General features: G+C 38.6%; 1 protein-coding gene across 9 annotated transcripts in view; it reads right to left on the reverse strand.

Moving 5' to 3' along the window:
- Positions 1 to 20,318, reverse strand: part of DNM3 (dynamin 3) — a 641,139-nt gene that overhangs the window by 369,573 nt on the left and 251,248 nt on the right. For all 9 annotated transcript variants that reach the window (XM_040263496.1, XM_040263493.1, XM_040263497.1 and 6 more), the window contains exon 11: positions 3,464 to 3,550. In XM_040263496.1, coding sequence (XP_040119430.1) covers positions 3,464 to 3,550 — 87 coding nt within the window. The remainder of the gene's footprint in view (positions 1 to 3,463; positions 3,551 to 20,318) is intronic.

A 20,318-nucleotide genomic window follows, 5' to 3' on the forward strand; every position in this document is an offset into this window, starting at 1 on the left:
CATATAATCTATATATCATGGCTATATTTTTATTTATTAAACCCTATACTTTCTTTGAGGTGTTTACCACAAATGTGATTAATTATTTATATTATATTTTGTTTGATGTTTTGCTTCCCTCCAAGACAGTCAGCTCCATGGAGGCAGAGATTATACTTATCTTGTTAATCAGTTTATCCGCAGAATCTAGCATGATACACATAACACAAGCCTGATAAATAGTTTTGGCTGTAAATTCCATAACTATCTACCAGCCTTGAAGAACAATTTACTATAAAGGGAGCAATTTATTCCCATATAGTTAATACACGGCCAAGTATTTTTGTTTCTACTCATTACCCAATGCTCTGGTCTCTGCTTTTATGGCTAATTTCAGTTCATCATCTGACCAAATATTATGGTGAACCCCAAGGGGCCTACCAAAAAAGAGTAAATGAATCACCCCAAATCATCCCCACTAACAACATAAAGTTTATACCCAGGTACTACTGGGTCAACAATATCATACTTGTATGAAAATTTTCATAGCATCATATAGTTTTGTTTCTTCTCTTAATGAAGAAAACTGAAGAGTTAGGAGGAGTGATAGTTATGAGATTATCTGTGACACTGCCACTATTCTTCCTACAATAAAGCCAGATTCTACTAAATTTTATACACCCAAATCCATCTGGCCAGGAGTCTGGATCAATAAGGCATAATATTTAAGCACAAATAAATAGTTGTCACCATAAAGAGAAAAATATCGACATAATTCTCAGCATCGCCAAAGGCTGTCATGAGTATCTTGGCCGTTCAAGCACATTCACTTGGATTGCAGCACAGGGGAAAAGTGGAAGAAAAATCGCAACTATGGCTGTTCTCATTCATATTCCTGGAAACTGGGAGTCTGTGTTCATCCTAGGAAAAGAGCCAGGTCGCATGTGGGGGATGGAAAGGAAAATAGGACATTTTTTTCTCCTTCTTTTCACTCTCTCAGAGTTTCTCACTGCCTTTCTCACCCACAGCTATTGACTATTTAGTTGAAAAAAAGTAAAGCTACTCCTGGTAGCAGTAATCACCCACAAAGTCAGTCATTTCAACATGCATTTAGATGTATGGGAGCACCTGGAATAACAGGCACACATCAAAGGTCCAAAAAACCCTCTGTTTTAGAAAAAAGTTCACAGATAGATTTATGGTTTTTCATAATTTTAATTCTCAAGAATTTTCCCCCAAGAAGTTTCCAGAGCAGAAGTTGGTAATAATTCCATTTTTTGAGAAAACTGCAAGAATACCTCAGAGCAGTTCTTGTACAGAGGCCTATGGAAATGGGTCACTCTCTGACCAGTTACTTCAGAAGTAACATATGGCCTCAAGCAGCATAAAGTTCAGAACTCAAATGTGAAATCTATGCAAACTGACATGTTCATATTACCAAAAACATGAACATATTTTTCTATGCCACAGATGTCTGTATTACTTGTAGCAAACACCAGCTTCTTCAGGTGGTTAACTGTCAGACCAGGCCACCTGAGACAGTCACTTAGAAGGGAGATGCTCACTCCCTCCCTTAACTCCACTTGCGGAATGAATTAATCACTCCATCAGAGGTAGATGGGAGAAAGTCTATCTCAAAATTAGGGAAAAAAATGATTTCTCATGTCTACTGTGTGTCATAGCTCTTTAGGAATAACAACAAGAACAACTTAATGAAGAACTAAGAACCTTATTTGGATTACTTTATTTCATGTTCACAAAATGCCTATGAGTTAACTACCATTATTATTCACTTCCAGATGAGGAGATGCAACTGTAAATAACATTCATTTACACAGAAAGTAAAATGATAGAGCTTGGATTCTAACTCAGGCAGTCTGAACCCAGAGCCCACAGTCTTCATGACAATAAGTTTGTCATTTCAGTACAACAAATCTCTGAAACGTGAAACATCCAGAAGTTAACAACTGATTCAGATATAAATACAAAAGATAATTTAGATAATAATTGTACTACTTTTTTCCTTGGTATTTTTTTTTACATAGGACCCCCTAAGAGTTAAGTAAAATGTATTATCATTTGAATTGCATTGAATAAATACAAATTAAAGTGGTTATCTTTTTTACTTAAGGTCAGGAGTACAGCTGATACCAGAATTTGTTCCTTGGTCCAGCAGTAGGTGTGACATCAGGTATGCAGGGGAACTCCTGGTCTCAGGTCGTATATCCTGAGGACCCAAGCTAGTTTTCACTGACTCATGAGTTAATATTGATTTGTTTATCTCCACTAAGTCACAAAGCCTATTTCTTCCACTTCTGATCTATGCATGTTGCATATGTCTCTCTCCCTATGGTTTGTGTCTACCTCTCTCTTCTATTCTACCTTCCTCCTTTTACCAAGTTCTTTCTCTCCTCCTTTCCAACTCACTTAAGAACCACAAAATCCCAGAATTCTAACTTACAGAGGACTTCAGAGATCATATAGACCAACATTTCAACATTGTACATGAGAAAACAACAGTCCCGAGAAGTGATTTGCTCAAGAACATGTTATTCTCTGGTGAACACATGGCTAGAGGCCAGTGTCCTCTCCACACTGTCACACTTGCAGCTGTGTCCTGGAATTGAAGAGCATCTGAAAACCTTTTTGCTTCCCTTTATAAAATGTTATAAGTAACTAAGAAAACATCTACCTAAATTTAAGAAGCTTCTATAATTTTCATGTAGTCCTTTTTTAACAAATTATCCTCACCTGAAAATAATCTTTCATTCATAGAGCTAGCCAAGATTCAAAGATAATTTCAAAGTCTCTCTTTACCAACCATATGTATAAATAGTTACAAAATAGAAATGCTTAAAACATTATATCCTTAATGTTTTAAATTATTTGAATACTTAAATAATTGTTTTAAATTTTTATATATAATTTAAATACCCTTAAACATTTTTATTTTTTTAGTCATAGATTCCATGGATAAGCTGATGAATAGCTTTATCCAGTCTCTTCAAGCAAAAAAATAAATAAATAAAAGACTAAACATTTTGCAAAACATTTTAGGAATTTAAGAATATTTTGGTGCCCATCTGTGCTCATTAAAAGTTAAGACATCTTATCTCAAAGAAAAAATCTGGTATGTTTCTGGATTAGTGGTTTTCAAAGTGAAGTCTGTGTTAATACACGCTCTATGATGATTCATAGAGCATTGAGGAAAAAATAATGGAAGTCCTATTACTGTGTTTTAAATGTTATCTTTCTAAAGTCTTTATATATGTTTACATTTTTAACATATACATAAGCTGTTAGTATAGCAACACATGTATAATATTCATAAATAAATAAAAATAAACATATGTGGTGGTGTTCTCAGTTCTTTTTTTTTTTTTCCATTCAGGGATACGCCAACTCTTGGAGACCACCAAACAACCTTGGAGAGACCTTCCACTTTCTACAAGGACCCTGCCCACCAGGGAAGGTCTTTCCTCACCTGGTCCTTTGTCTTCCCTTCTCTCTCACGAATGTGGTTAGCAACAATCCTTTCCGTTTCCTCACAGAGTCTGGGAAAGTTTGCCAGCTATCAAGAGAAACAGATCTCAGTGTTAATACTCAAATATTTATACTGCCAAAAAAGAAAGAGATAAGTTATGTTATAATCCAGAAGACATGCATTACCGTTCTGTAAGCAGAAGTGAAATATCCTAAAGAAGAATGGCAGAGTGACAGAAGAGATTTCACAAACTACAAACAGAAGTAACTATATTATCTGAGATAAAACACTTCAAAACCAGCAGAGCAATTCCCTACAAAGAAAACAGAAACCCGGATAGCATCCAGCACTCTGCTGTACAGAGTTAGCACTTAATAAAGTTCAAAGATGAAGAAGACAGAAATGAGGATGAAAAGGATGATAATGACTAACATTTACAGAGCGCTTACCACAGTCCAGCACTGCATGAATTACCTCATTCAAAAATGCAAAATAGTCATAAAAGATAGATCTGATTATTAACCTCATTTTATAGAGGAGGAAAGCAAAGCCCAGAGAGGTTAAATAACTTGCCCAAGACTATACAATTCAACATCAGTGGGTCCTGAATTCCAACCCAAGGACTTTAGAGTTCATGGTCATGTCCATAACTCTTTGAGGATGATTCATTCCATGAACCAGAGAGATCATTTTTTAAAAAATTCTCCCCTAACATATGGGCTTTTATGTACATATTTTTTGGCAAAACTGTAGAAATAATACATGTCAATCACTTACCCCATACAAATTATTCAGGTAATTATCTAAAATTTAGTTTGCAAAAGTGAATGAATGAATTATAGTTGTTCTCAGTATAAGGAGGAAGAAGAAAAGGTTGATACAAGGATGTTCAAGGAAGCCTAATCTAAAAAGAGGATGTAGTCAGGTAAAGTTGTGTGGGAATGGTTGTGGGAAAAATGGAGCTTGACAAGCACAGGAATGGGTATAAGGTGCTGGAGGACAGGGACAATGAGTGGTCAAAGAAGTAAAGGAAGTTCAGTGCAGAGAGCAAGGGTGTGGTCTTCAGAGAAAAGTGGGCAAATTCATGGCTTATGACAAGCAAACTTTAATTCCATTTATATTAAAAATCACTTGCAAATTAGTAAGATAACACTAATACCTTACATAAAAACAGGCAAAAACACATGACTTAATTTAAAAAGAAATTTAATGGTCAATAAGCAGGGAGAAATATCACACTGTTCAAAGAGAGGAATGCAAAGAAAGATAATAACCATTATGTTGTCAAATTGCTATAATTATTTTTATAAGACAATAGATGTGAAGGTATATTAAAACTAGCACAGTTTAAACTTACTGAAGGGATGTCAATGAGAATAACCTTTCTGTTAAGCAATTTGGCAATATGTATCAACAATCTTAAAGGCACATACAGGCATCAGCCTAATTATTTCATAAGATTCTAAAATAATAAGGAAATTCATCATAGCATTACTTGGAACAGCAACAATAAGACAAATAAACATAATTTTATAAACCACCTAGGTATCCAATGATGTTAAATAAATTAAGGTAAGTCTACTAATGGGATGTAATAAGCCATTCCAAATAATATCTAATATTTGATTTTTAACACTAATTTATAATATCTAATAACATGATAAAGTGTCTAAAATAGATACTGGGTGAAGAAAAAAAATCAGGCTACTAAATACACAATCTGATTACACACAAGTATATGCAAACCCACACACACACACACATACACATACACACACAGTCAAAGGCCATCATATATCCTTCAAGAATATAGCCCAAGACCTTAAAAATTCCTAAATCCTTGAGTAATAGATACTATAGCATATCATATTTCCCCTAACTCATAAGCTGGGTCTCCCTGAAAAGTGACTGCTCCACTGGTATCCCTGAGCACATGGATTTCTCAGCATGCACGATGTACACCAGTGCCTTGGCAAGACAGCAAACTGCACTACTTCATGGAACCATCATGATCGCAAATCACATGTAACGGTAAATCTTGTCCTGTAAGTGTGTGCACAGAAAAGAATCTACACAAATATCCAATACTACAAAATATTAATAGTAACAACCTCTTTGAGAATGGTGGGCTTAGGCATAATTTTAATTTTTTTCTACATACATCTCTGCATTTTCCAATTTTTTCTACAATAACATACAGTACTTTTATAAAAACATCATTAGAGCATAGAAACCTGGCTGCCTGTTCAACTCAAATTTCACAGCCTAGTGTCTTTTTATGAGATCACCAGAAACCACTACCCCTTACTGAGACTCCTAGCTGAATCCTGAGATATGTGCTCATTTAAGGGTTTATTTCATGAATAACTTCAAGATACAAATGCAGCTTCCAGTCTGAGTTCTGGAAATATTCTTCGAGGAAAGTTCTATCATCTCATAGTATCATCCTTTATACTCTGAGAACATTGTAAGTTATTTTTTATGTGACCTATAAAAAGTTTCTAAGTATGTAAGGGCTAGTTTGTCCTTCTCCTTGAGTAATGAGAACCTAGGTGGTACATGCAGCACTAACCAGTAGCCTGCACTAGACCATCAGAGCAATTGCTCCTCCTCTTCACTCAGACATCATCCCAGGCTATCAGTACACACTTGTTTTGATGATAGCCTCACTAACAGAGAACCACACTCCTGCAAATAAGTGACTGCAAAAGCAATAGTGGTCTACTGAGTAGGGCCGGAAGGCCTATAACAATATTTAGAAAAATGGATTACAGCAGATTATTTCTAAAACACCAAAGAGTGGCAATATAAATATTTATTCAGAAACTAAATACTTGATAGACGAAGGACCCCAGGCTCGTATGCTCATATGTCAAGGAAAGGCCAAAATGACAAGAGTATCTCATGAAGTAGAAACAATTAAGAACCCTCCAGTCTACTGCCCTTGGCAGGGGTCTGAGTTTTTTGTGTGTCTCCTGATCTTTCCAAGCTCAATTTCACTGAGAAAGGAACCCGCCAGAACCATATTTTTATATATATAATTGAGATGTGTTATGTGTGTTAGTCACTCAGTCGTGTCCAACTCCTTGTGACCCCATGGACTGTAGCCCACCAGGCTTCTCTGTCCATGGAATTCTCCAGGCAAGAATACTGGAGTGGATTGCTATTCCCTTCGCCAGAGGAACTTCCCAACTCAGGGATCGAACCCTGGTCTCCTGCATTGCAGGCAGACTCTTTACCGTTTGAGCTACAGGGAAGTCTAAATTGAGTAATTGAGATAACTGGAAGTAAATGAGTCTAAATTCTAAGTGGAACAAAAAGGGAAGAGAACACAGTAGAAGAACTGCCCTCATGGAGGCAAAGGAGGAGAAATATTGAGGGAGACAGTAATCAGTGAAAGATCTAGGCATTACTGAAAGGCAGTAATGAAGTTAGTATGGTTTCTCACTGCTTGATCTTAAAAGGTCTGTAGGAGTGTAAAAAGGTTGCTGCTGATGCTAAGTCGCTTCAGTCACGTCCAACTCTGTGCGACCCCATAGATGGAAGCCCACCAGGCTCCGCCGTCCCTGGGATTCTCCAGGCAAGAACACTGGAGTGGGTTGCCATTTCCTTCTCCAATGCATGAAAGTGAAAAGTGAAAGTGAAGTTGCTCACTTGTGTCCAACTCTTCAGGAGCACAAAAATCAAAATGATGACTTTAATTGCTGGCCCTCAAATGTAATAGTCCAGTTCTGATTCTTCATGATACATACAGAAAGAAGGCCAAAAAAATGTCCTACTGACATTCAAAATTACTTTCTGCCACTCATTTCATTAGTTCATTTAACAGGGTCCCTTTCACTTTTCACTGCTCAGTTTGCCTGACTCTCTACTTAGCTTCAAGAGATACTCAACTGATCACTCACTTCAATCCCTCACTGCTCTTCAATATCTCTTACTGAAGATGCAATCAGTTTTCTCAAATGTTTGTCATTATAATTTTCAATCTCTTTTGCTCTGGATGTTGAATTAAAAGCTTACCACTGTAAGAACACATTTATTTTGTCAGTCAAAATGTTAATCATGTATGCCAAAATAATATTAACCTAGAAATCACCATCATTAGATTTTTATTCTTTTATTAATTACTTAAATATTCTGAAAATTGATTTATACAGGATCAAGGGATTAAGGCTTTGCTATTGGATATAATGATTTTATATTCTTAAATTTATTTCACAGTCATTCACTTAAACATTTACTGGGCACACACAAAAGGCAGCTCTATGCTCAGTTTATGTCAAAGCACCTGATCTTAAAAACCACAGTTTTGAGTGGCAGATTGATTATACAGATAATTGTCATACAAGAGAAAGATCTCACAAAAAGCAAGGAGAAACACAAAATAGTTAGAGGTTAAATCTGCTCTGAGAAGGCCTCAGAAGACTTGATGCTTAAACAATGATAATAAAGCTTCCAGACAAAGCTGAACAACTGTTAAATGATAATTACTTCTAAATAGCTTATGTTGAAATTATGTTGCATATTTTTAAATAATAATGAAGATTCAATGGAGCAATAATACAACATATATGTATTTAGGAATCAAAATTTTAAATATGTAATTCTAAGAGAAAATTTTAATTCTGTTTTCATTTTCATTTTAATTATGTGCAGAACTGTACATGTTCTGAGGCAAAGTATTATAGTACCATCATTTTTTACATATAAAAACATATTTTAATAAAATCCAATGTTTTAAGTATTATTTAGGATAGTGTTTAATTATTTTGATGAAATGTCAATATAAAAATTTAATTTTAAGCATGGACCACATTTTTCCCTAGAAGAAAAAAAAATCACTTGAAAGACATTTCTATACAATAAAAATAAATCATAAGCTTATAAAGTGTATTAACCATTGATTAATCAGATCATGAGAGCCATGCTATTAGGTTTCTCATGGATCAGATACAAGGTCAGGCAAGATTTCTATACCTTCAAGAGTAACTAGTTCAGTGCCTTAAGCAAAGACTCAGGTTATTAGGTAACTATGTGTTCACGGTTGCATACAAAACATAAATGAGAAAATTAACTAAAAATAGAATAAAATTTCTTTTATGTGCATGACCTGAGTTGATTGATTTGGCTGACCTAAAGTTATGGGCTCTGTTTTAATCAAAATACTATAAACCATCCAGTGTTGGCTATGTACTACAAACTGAGTAGCAATAATGATTTTACTGCTTATGAAAAGTGAAAGAGAAAAAGTGCTAGTCGCTCAGTCGTGTCCAACTCTTTGCAATCCCATGGACTGCCAGGCTCATAAAAGCTTACAATAGTTTCATTCTATTTATGTGAATTAAAATCTGCCCCCAAAACCCTTAGTGATTTTTAATTTCTATGTAGCATAATATTGGCTTTATTCAGGAGATGAGAGAATACTTATTTGGGCACAACACATTTGTTATGAAAAAAGGAAAAACAGAAGTATTCTCATTTACAAAAGTGATCAAAGATGAGGAGAAACTGTAGTACAAACAGGTCAAGAAACTGCACAAGGGTAAATTTATTGATGATTTGATATTTTAGGGGTGGACTTATGAGAAGTCTAGGAAGATCTAAGTAAAGCTGGTAAAAAGGGAAAGGGCCAGAGTCCATCCGGTGGCCTTAGGTAAAGCAGTCAGAAAGAAATGCTGTTAGCCCTCCTTCTCTCTCCAAGTGGGCAAATCCCAAACCTCAAGTATTGTCTACAAATAATGGAAGAAATGGTGGGGTCTGTGAAAGAAGAACATATGTAGTAAGTTGGTATGTTCTCTTTCATGTTCTGGCCTTATCATTTCTTCTAAACAAAGAAATGAAGAGTATGCTAGTGTTATTTAGCAGATGCTAAGGAGTTAAAAGAGCTTCCCTTGTGGCTCCATGGTAAAAAATCCTCTGGCCAATGCAGGAGACAAGGGTTTGATCCCTGGGTCGGAAAGATGCCCTGGAGAAGAAATTAGCAGCCCACTCCAGTATTCTTGCCTGGAAAATCCCAAGGACAGAGGAGCCAGGCAGACTACAGTCCATGGGGTCACAAAAGAGTCAGACACAACTTGGCAAGTAAACAACAGCAACAAAGGAATAGAAACAAAAAGTCCAGCCTTGAGTGAAACAAACCTGAAAGATAGTCAGAAGAGCCATTGTCTCATTAAGTTATTCAGAAAACATCTGAATAGAACTGCAGAGTGGGGTTGGTGCTGGGTCAAAAAAATATCTGAAGACAATAATCAGGTTTTCATCATCACTTCACATTTATTTCTGATAGACATTATTGAGTGGTTAAAACAGAACAAGAAAAATCATACTGAAGGCAAGAGGAAAAAAAGGGGCCAGGGTAAATTATAAATTAAGAATTAATTGCAAAGATCACAAATCTTTTAATGAATTGTGAAATTAAAAGGTGAGATTCCTATCTCTTAACTTTTAGCCAAGTCCCAGGACTGAATTTCATATGTGCATGCATGCTCAGTCACTAGGTTGTGTCCAACTCTATGGACTATAGCCCACCAGGCTCCTCTGTCCATGGGGTTTTCCAGGCAAGAATATGGACTGGGTTGCCATTTCCTCCTCCAGGGAATGTTCCTGACCCAAGGACCCAATCCATGTCTCCTGCATTGGCAGATGGATTCTTTATCACTGATCTACTGAATTTTGAATAAAACTCAATAAATGACTCAAATTTTAATGCACAGCCTGATTTGAAATCTGAGTACCATGGTCCATTACATGGGCATCTGGCTGTATGCAAAGCAAGTGTTTGACTGGACAGCCAACCATTAGAAGAGGTGAAATGTAAGTCTTTATGTATAGATTGAAAACAAGAGCAGATCCACCCAGACCTAAAAAAAAAAAAATCCTACTTAAGCATGATGTTTTGTAGCTCTTCTCCTTCCTCCTACAAACTTTCATGGGAGGTACTCAAGTGACTACTTTAGCCAAAATGATAATTGCCTACCAAATCAATGAGACATGATTCTGTATTCAATTATTGATTCCATAATTATTATTGGAAACCTGGTGTTTGGGGGTTATGACTAGAGTGATGAGCTTAACAAGTCACGTCCCTACTTTCAGGGAGCTTACACTCTACTTTCCAAGCTCCAAGTCCCTTTACTGTCCAACAACAAAAACAAAAGACATATATAGTATAATTCATGTGATCATATGTGCTGCAAAGAAAAAGTTTGCTAAGTAGATGAGTGTGTGTGTGTGTGTGTGTGTGTTCAAAGGGAAGCATGTGCAGTTGTAGGTAGAAAAGTCAGAGGAAGACTCTGATCACATGACATGTGAGCAGAGACCTGAAAGAAGTGAGGATGTGACCCATGCAGGAATCTTGAGGCAGAGTATTTCTAACACTGGGAATGAGAAATGCAAAGGCCCTGCCACAACATCTCCTTGATCTGTTGAAGAAACAAGGAAACCAGTGTAGCTGGAGTGGACTGTGGAGAGGGAGATGCGGAGGAGTTTAAAAATGAAAAGGAGCAAGATCATGCAGGGTCTTGAAAGTCATGGTTAGGTCTTCGGATTCACTCGCTTAGTTATGTGTATTCAGAATCAGATATTTACTTACCTAACATCCCACAAAACTCAGCATTTCTTCTCACAGAATTTTATAATGAAAAATCTTTCCCAGTATTTCTAATAACCAGCTAGCATATCTTTTTTATTTCTTTGAAAAGCTTTTTTCTAAGCAGAGGAAAAAAATCAATTAATTGGTATGATGGTGATCCAAGAATGTGGCTTCCCAAGAGGCCAATAAATGGCACAGTTGCTAAACTGTGGTTAAAAAAACAAGCTGTTCCTCTCAGTGCTTCCTGCAAAGAAGCTCAAGACCCTGTGATGATGCACTGGAGAAGAGGAGGTAGAGAAAAGCAGCTGAAAGATGATGCCCACCAGAGAAATTCCAAAGTTGAGATGTCCCTGGAGTGGAGCCAAATAGCTCATAAAACTCAAAGGTCCCTGTCCTGTCCTCCAGTGTCCCAGAGACAACAGTGAGAACATATCCAAGAAATAGTTGCACTCCCCCAGTTTAGCTTTGTGCTTTGTTACGTGAACATGCATAAATTCCATGTTTTTCAATGATGTTTATTTATGTGGCTTAAGAAAAATGAAGTTAAATATTTTACACATAAGAAATTCAACATGAGGAATTGTAAATGAAAACACTGTTTTAAGATTATAAATATATATGCATGTATTGGCCAAAAAGTTTGTTTGGGTTTTTCCATACCATCTTACAGAATATATATATATCGACAATACAGTGAGAGTAACTATACATTTCAGATTGCCTGGAGCAGTCTTGGTTTACTCATATTATTCAAGTGAAAGTACTGACAGTTCCCCTTTCAATCTCAAAAATGTCCTATGTTGGCTAATAAATTATATGGTCATTTTATTTATGGGTTGTGCTCAAAAAGGGTCAAGTAAATTAAGGTGTGGCATACTCAACTTTAATTAGGATTATTTTGCTTTACGAATGACTTTAATTAGACCAATTTCAAAGTAAAAAATGTTTAAGGTAGACAAAATAAGGCCAAAAATCAAGAACATTAAATCAAGAAATAGGGAAAAGAATAGATTGAAAGAAAACCTGTCCAGATTTTCATCATTTTAAAAGGGTTAGCTAAAGCTTGCGAGATGGCAAAGTAGAAGAACACGCACTTACTCTTTATTACAAAAACACCAAAATCACAACTAACTGCTGAACAACCATTCACACAAAAAAGAAAGAATGCTGGAACCTATCAAAAAGATACCCTACATCCAAAGACAAAGAAGAAGCCACAGGAGATGGTAGAAGGGCACAATCATGATAAAATCAAATCCCAGACCCACCAGGTAGGCGACACATAAACTAGAAAATAAGTACACTACAAAAGTTCTCCCACAGGAGTGAAAGTCCTGAGCCCCACATCAGAATTCCCAGGCTGCAGATCTGGCAACAGGAGGAGGCCCCAGAGAATGTGGCTTTGAAGGCAAACAGGGTTGGATCACAGGAATTCCATAGGACTGGAGGAAACATAAACTTCACCATTAGAGGATACACACAAGTGTGCACCAGGACCCAGAGGGAAAAAGCAGTGACCTTTTAAAAGATTGGGCCAGACTACCTGCTAGTACTGGAGATGAGCGGTTTTGCTCACTGTAGGGATAAAGACACTGGCAGAAGCAGTTCTGGTGAGTACTTATTGACGTGAGCCCTCCAGGAGGCCACCATTTCCTCCCTAAGACCTGGCCCTGCTCAATGGCCTGTAGGCTCCAGTGGTGGGATGCCTCAGGCCAAACAATCAACCAGGCATGAACACAGACCCACTTATCTGCAGATAGGCTGCTTAAAGTCTTCCTGAGCACAGCCCTGCCCACCAGAGGGAAAAGACACAGTTCCATCCACCAGTGGGCAGAAACCAGTCACAACTGGCAGGAAGCCTGCACAAACCTCTTAGATAGCCTCATCCACCAGACAGCAGACAGGAGAAGCAAGAAGAACTACAATCTTGCAGCCTGTGGAACAGAAACCACAATCACAGAAAGTTATACAAAATGAGACAGCAGAGGAATATGTCCCAGATGAAGGAACAAGATAAAATCCCAGAAGAACAACTAAGTGAAGCGGAGATAGAAAAAAGAATTCAGAATAATGATAGTGAAGATGATCCAAGATCTGGGAAAAAGAATGGGGGGAGGGATAGATTGGGAGTTTAGGATCAATATTTACACACTGCTATGGATGGAAGTTGCTCAGTCCTGTCCAACTCTTCGCGACCCCATGGACTGCAGCCTACCAGGCTCCTCCATCCATGGGATTTCCCAGGCAAGAGTACTGGAGTGGGTTGCCACTGCCTTCTCCAATAGACGGAAGAGCTTGGTGGGCTACAGTTGACAGGTCGCAAAGAGTCGGACACGACTGAGCAACTTCACTTTCACTTTCTTTCACTATGACCAACCTAGATAGCATATTAAAAAGCAGAGACATCATTTTGCCAACAAAGGTCCGTCTAGTCAAGGCTATGGTTTTTCCTGTGGTCATGTATGGATGTGAGAGCTGGACTGTGAAGAGAGCTGAGCACCGAAGAACTGATGCTTTTGAACTGTGGTGTTGGAGAAGACTCTTGAGAGTCCCTTGGACTGCAAGGAGATCCAACCAGTCCATTCTAAAGGAGATCAGTCCTGGGTGTTCTTCGGAAGGACTGATGCTAAAGCTGAAACTCCAATACTTTGGCCATCTCATGAGAAGAGTTGACTCATTGGAAAATACCCTGATGCTGGGAGGGATTAGGGGCAGGAGGAGAAGGGGACAACAGAGGATGAGATGGCTGGATGGCATCACTGACTTGATGGACATGAGTTTGAGTAGCCTCCAGGAGTTGGTGATGGACAGGGAGGCCTGGTGTGCTGCCATTCATGGGGTAGCAAAGAGTCGGACACGACTGAGCGACTGAACTGAACTGACTGATTTAAAATAGATAATCAACAAGGACCTATTGTTTACCACAGGGAACTCTGCTCAAAGTTCTGTAATAACTGAAATGGGATAATAATTTGAAAAAGAATAGATACATGTATATGTATAACTCAATCACTTTGCTGTACACCTGAAACTAACACATTTTTAATCAACTATGAAAGTGAAAGTGAAGTCACTCAGTCGTGTCCAACTCTTTGCAACCCCATGGACTGTAGGCTTCTCCATCCATCCATGGGATTTTCCAGGCAAGGGTACTGGAGTGGGTTGTTATTTCCTTCTCCAGGGATCTTCCTGACCCAGGAATCGAACCTGGGTTTCCTGCATTGCAGGCAGACGCTTTACCCTCTAAGCCACCAGGGAAGCCCCCCCAAAAGGCAAGAATACTGGAGTGGGATACCATTTCCTTCTCCAGGGCATCTTCCCAACCCAGGGATCAAACCCGGGTCTCCCGCATTGGAGGCAGACGCTTTAACCTCTGAGCCACCAGGGAAGCCCTTAATACTCTAATATAAAATAAAAAATTTTTTAAAGAAGTGACTTAAAAAAATTTTTTTAAGAATATTTTAGTTTACCCAGAATAAAATATTCTTTTTAAACCAAGTACAGATTTCTTTAGCATCAGGATAACTTTAGAATATCTAAATTATTAATAATAACTTATAGAATATCTCTTACATATGGTTAATCATTGTATTAGGTGTCAAGGATAAGACAAAAGACAGCTCTTTTTAAAAGGAGCTTATCATCAGCAACAGGAGGCATTCACCTAAACAAATAAATTCCAAATTGCATTGCAGTATCATAATTGCTATGATAGAAGTAAACACAGGGTGACAATTAGAGCACTAAGACGGGAGTGAAGATAGAGACCAAGAAAGGGTTCACAGAAGCTTTGCAGGAAAACTGATGATTGAGCTGTATCTTAAGAACACTTTCTAAACAAACAAAATCACATGTGCAAATATTAAAGGCAGGAAAAATTTTTGTGAATAAAAAAAATCACTTAGAATGGCTGAAGCAAGCAAAAAGTGACAACAGATATAGCTGGAGAAGTATTCGGAGATCAAATGGTGAAACTAAAAACAACCATAAATGATTAGAATTTTCTTAAGATATAAGGAGCCATTAAATAATTTTGAAGGAATAGGCAAAAAATATGTGCACATATATAATTTTTTAGCTGTTTTGAGATCTTTTTTGTTGTTTTGTTTGTGCACATGTTTTAGAAAGTCCATTTTCACAACAGTGAGGAGGATGAATTTGAAGATGACCAGATTAGAAGTAATAAGATCAGTTAGGAGGTCACTGGAGTAATTTATTTATTTAGGTGGGGAACCTGTTTAGGACGTTAAGTAAGAAGAGGAGGCAGTTGCAGTAGACTGTAGAGTAGACCATTTTGGTTAAGAAGCTCGAACCAGCAGTATAACTCTGGGAATCAACAATGTTTTAAGTGGTAGCTGAACTATGGGAGATATCATCTGGAGAAAGGAAAAGAGAAGAGAAGAAAACCAGAAGCAAATTTGGGGGACTCTGGTAGTTAGAGGCAGGCAAAAGTGGATAAAGTCTTGAAGGAGATGGAGGAAGAATCATGAGAAACATGAAAGGGAATCCAAAAGAGGTGTCATCTTCAAAAAAAGAGTAGAATACAACTGGGAATAAGAGTTCCCATTCAATTTGGTAATCAAGTCCCTGGTTAACTTTTGTCATAACTATTCCAATAGAATGGTGAGTTGAAGCCAAACTTCAGAGGGTTAAGGAGTTAAATGGAAATGAGAAAGATAGAAGCATAAACTACTTTTTTTTTTTTTTTTTTACCAAGAATGTTGGCCATGAAAAAAGGATAGTAATAGAGCAGAAGACAGGTTTTTGTTACTTATAAGTTAGAAGAGACATAAATATATTTGCCGGGAGCCAGCGTAAGGAACTCTGCCCATGGCAAAGGTCATGAGGAAGGAGGCTTCGGCATACACAAAGGCGGGATCGAGCCTCAGGAGACCCCCATTCCCGAACATCTACCCCCAAAACCAGAGTGCCTACTTTACTGTTTTATGCTCTCACCTATACCTGACTTTACGGGGGGCTGACCCCCCACCACCTCTCTTGGAGAAGGAGTTAACTTGCAGCTCCAGTTAATAAAAATTCCTGGGCATGACGAGTGTGTTTCAACTTACAAACTCCTCTGAAGGTTCTCTAGCCTGCCTGAGCAGGTTCATCCGGCCACATGTGATTGTTTACAGCCTCCCAACCATGAGAGGCAGGAGATGCTTTAAACTTTCTATATACAGATTCTTTTGAGAAGTGACAAAATTATTAGTATAGTATTAGTGGGTTGATTAGAAATTATATTGGTGAAGGGTTTTTCATTTGTTGAGCCAATATTTGCTGCTAAATCTCCATATTCCCTGCACTTATAATGAATATAACTAGCATATAGGAGAAATAAGTATTAACCTATAAGATTAATCATGTTAAACCTTAGGCTAAGTAAATTCCTTTCTTGACTGTAACCCACTACACCCTCACCCTATAGGAATGCAACTTTATTTGGAGGGTGGCGCCTGGTTTAAGAAAAAATCACCCCTGGAAAAAATAAGTTTTCTGGTTGACTGACCGTTATCAGAAAGGGCCATAAAATGTCATCAGGCCTCATGGCCAGAAGATGATGTAAAACCCCTAAGACCTTTGTATAATTTCATATGAAGCACCTGATTTTGACAAGGGTCAGGTCTGCTGACCCCGCGTGACTCTGTATTCATCCCTATGTATAACAAAAAGTATATAAGCAAACCTGAAAATAAAGAAAACGGATCAGTTTCTGGAAAGACTGATTCCCCTGTGTCGTTTCTTTCTTCTCCGTTTTTCTGGCTGCATTCCCATCTGGAGCGTGGGTACTCACCAAGCCTGCTAATTTTGCCTGGGCTTCTAAGATCGGACCTGGGAGGCCTCAGTGCCTCCTCTCCTTTGGGAGAATGGAAAGACGCCTGTGGTCTACGTAGGTGGTGCAAGCTTCTTGTCTCGAAGCTTTATTGGTATCCCATGTAAACCAAGTGATTCAGCCTCTTTTTCTCCACTAATTTTCCTACTACACTATTCCTTTCTAATCTCTCTTTATACTTTTAATTAAATAGCTTTTTCCTAGGACACCGATTCCGTCTCCCCTTCAAATTACCCTGGATCCACTGGGGCTGGACCCCAGCATATATTTATACATTGACTTATTTTTAAATGTGATGAAGAGGGTGATGATTCAGAAAACCAAGAAATCCAAAGAGGAAGTTCCTTAAGGAGGTGAGAGTACAAGTAGAAACCCAGCCTTGGTCAGGATTAACACCATGACAAAGAAAAGGAGAGGAAGAAGAGACATGACTGGGAATACACATAGGTTTGGGGGCTAGAAATTAATGTTCCCATGTATAGCCTCTATTTTCTCTGTGAAATCATTATTGAAAGTGATGAGCAAAGCATCTTAAAAAGAGCACTAGAAGTTTAACATCACTATTGTGGCAAACACGGCAAGTCACTAACAAATGAAATGCTGAAGACAATAGCTATATTATGTGGCACTAATCCACACAGATACACAACTATCTTCAAGCTCATCACCAACCTGGGGAAAAGGGAAATAAAAGACAAATAAATTTGACCACCCTTAGTGTCTCAACAGATGGCAAAGTTAATCCAAAAGGAATTAATGTGTGCTTAGTCACTCAGTTGTGTCTGACTCTTTGCAACCCCGTGGACTGTAGCCCACCAGGCTCCTCTGTCCATGGGAATTCTCCAGGCAAAAATGCTGGAGTGGGTTGCCATGTCCTCCTCCGGGGGATCTTCCCAACCCAGGGATCAAACCCAGGTCTCCCACATGGAAAGCAGATTCTTTACCATCTGAGCCACCAGGGAAGTCCAAAAGGTAAACGTACTGCTTCTTAATGTATTGCCTCTCAGCTCCAAGTTCACGCTTCTTACTGTCTCTGTCAAAATAATCCTGGGCCCTTAAAGTATTTTTTCATTGCTCACTGGCACCATGACAGGTTTTATCAGGAGAGGCAGAGCCTGGAGAGACACTGTTAGAGGAAAAGATAGGCTGAAGCAGCCTACTTCAGTACAAGGCACTCACAGCCCCCCTGGTAGAGCTGCCCTCACCTTGAACAGTTTGCATAAGTGTCTCCAGGGAGAATCCTCCCCATGGTTACCTTTTCCCTCCCAGCATGTTCCAGAGGGCAGATTTCCAGCAAATTCTGCAGCATAACACTACTTTTCTGCCATCCAATGAGCCACATCTAGGTCCTCTTCAAGAAGTCCCAGTCTTAGCTCTGGGCAGGGTCCCTCTTTCCTGGGTGTTCCCCTAAAGGTAGCACCTTAGTAACTGCTCCTTATAGCTTCTACTCCTATCTTCAGTCATTCTTTTAACTTCTTTTTTGAAAATTAATTACTTAATTTACTTTTGGTTGTTGCACTAGGTCTTCTTTGCTGTGTGCAGGCTTTCTCTAGTGGTGGTGAGTGGGGACTACTGTTTGTTACGGTGCACAGACTTCTTATTTCAGTAGCTTCTCTGTGGAGCACAGGCTCTAGGCACATGGGTTTCAGTAGTTGTGGGCTTAGTTGCCCTGCAGCATGTGGAATCTTTCCAGACTGGGGATTGAACCATGTCCCCTGCATTGTCAGGCAGATTCTTAACCACTGGACCACCAGGGAAGTCCTCTCTTATCTTCTTACTAGCCAATTCCTCACTACTTTAAGCCCCTGTTACAGCTCATACTTTTTTTTTTATAGTAACTGTTTCCTGTTCAAATTGCTGTATGGTTTCTCTCTCCTGATTGAACGTAGACTGATACAGTGGTCAGGAAATATAATAAAATCAGAAGGAGACAGGTAGCTTAAAACAAACAGAAGTCAGAGGTCTGAAGGTCTCTTTGAACTTAAAGACTGCTTTTAGGGAGAATACAGTAGTGATAGAACTGAAAGGGTGGGAGCCTACGGCATAATTTTAGGTGTAGAAAAGAACCCCTCTTCCTACTCCCCAGCACCCTTCACACCTCACTCATAAAGTAGAAACCCACCAACATTTCTTCCCTCTTGAGAAAGTATTATGGGAGATGCCCTTGTCATTTCCTCCACCTGTGAGCACCTGAGTTGTGTCAGCCCACAGCTCTCTGCTGCATGGGGCAGGCACACTATGTCACTGCTCAAACATAGCCCTCGCTGGAGAAGCCCATGGGTGTGAGGTTAGCTGAAACATGCTGTGCTGTCTCTGGGTGCACATATCTCTCCACTGCTGTGGGCTCTGAGGTTTACCACCAGAAGAGAAGGCTCCCATTGCAGCTGCAAATCCCAGCCATGCTTTTTAAGCTAGATTTATCAGCAGCAAGGTGGATCCTAAACTTCAATTCTCCTTTAAGGTTTTCTAGTAATTTTCCAACTAATTGAAAACCAAAAAGAGGGTAATCAGTGTTTTGAAAACCCTAGATTTAGAATTTGAGATTTCTGAAGAATCTATTAGTAGAACATTTGTCCACCATGACAAGGACAGAAAGAGGTCACGGGAATGGGATGCTAGGGTGGAATGAATGGAGGATCACTGGAATCATAGGTCTCTAAGAACAGCAGCTTCTGGGTGTTGAACATGATCTCTACTGAAGTCACCTGAGCCAAAGGTGAGTTTAGGATGGAGAGGAAAAATGTAAGCCAAGTTCTAAATATCTTGATGAATGCAAGGGAACGACAGGACTTGATGGTGACAATGAAGAGAAGGGAAAAGGTTGGCAGAGCTGGTAGCACCTGGGCCTTGAAGGAAGACTTGTTATAGGAAGGTGAAGGAATAATGTTTGGAAGCCACAAATGGAGAAGTAGGCCATGTCGTACTTGATCCTGGCCTTTAGATTCTTTGAGTTTGGGCCAATAAATATCCTTCAACAAAGGGAGCCTAAGGATAAACAACAATCTCAGGAAGAAAGCTAGGCTTTACTTAAGGCAACAAATAAAATGTTTTGAGAAGACAGTATAAATATACAACCACGCCTGATCTAGAGAGCTTAATGAAAAGGGAGGTTCAAAGGGTGGAAACCAAAGAATAAAAACCAAAAAGTGTCAAAGAACAAGCCGTCTCATCCCATGCCATTGGGACTGCTGGTTTTCCAGTAAGTTGGATACAATGGGAAATGATAAAAAAAAAAAAAAAAGATTCATACATACCATAAACATTTTATATAACTTAAAACATAAATGTACACACATGTGCCAATCTTTTGATGTAAGGCCAAGGCCTGTTCTCTGCATATGGATCTGCTGATTGGAGTTATGTGTCTTCTGTGTTACATAAACCACATCCTCTGTCTATGATTTCCAATTTTGCTTTCTTCAAAGTGCACA

This window comes from Oryx dammah, unplaced genomic scaffold (genome assembly GCF_014754425.2).
Source record: "Oryx dammah isolate SB20612 unplaced genomic scaffold, SCBI_Odam_1.1 HiC_scaffold_21, whole genome shotgun sequence".
In the NCBI taxonomy this organism is placed as follows: domain Eukaryota; kingdom Metazoa; phylum Chordata; class Mammalia; order Artiodactyla; family Bovidae; genus Oryx; species Oryx dammah.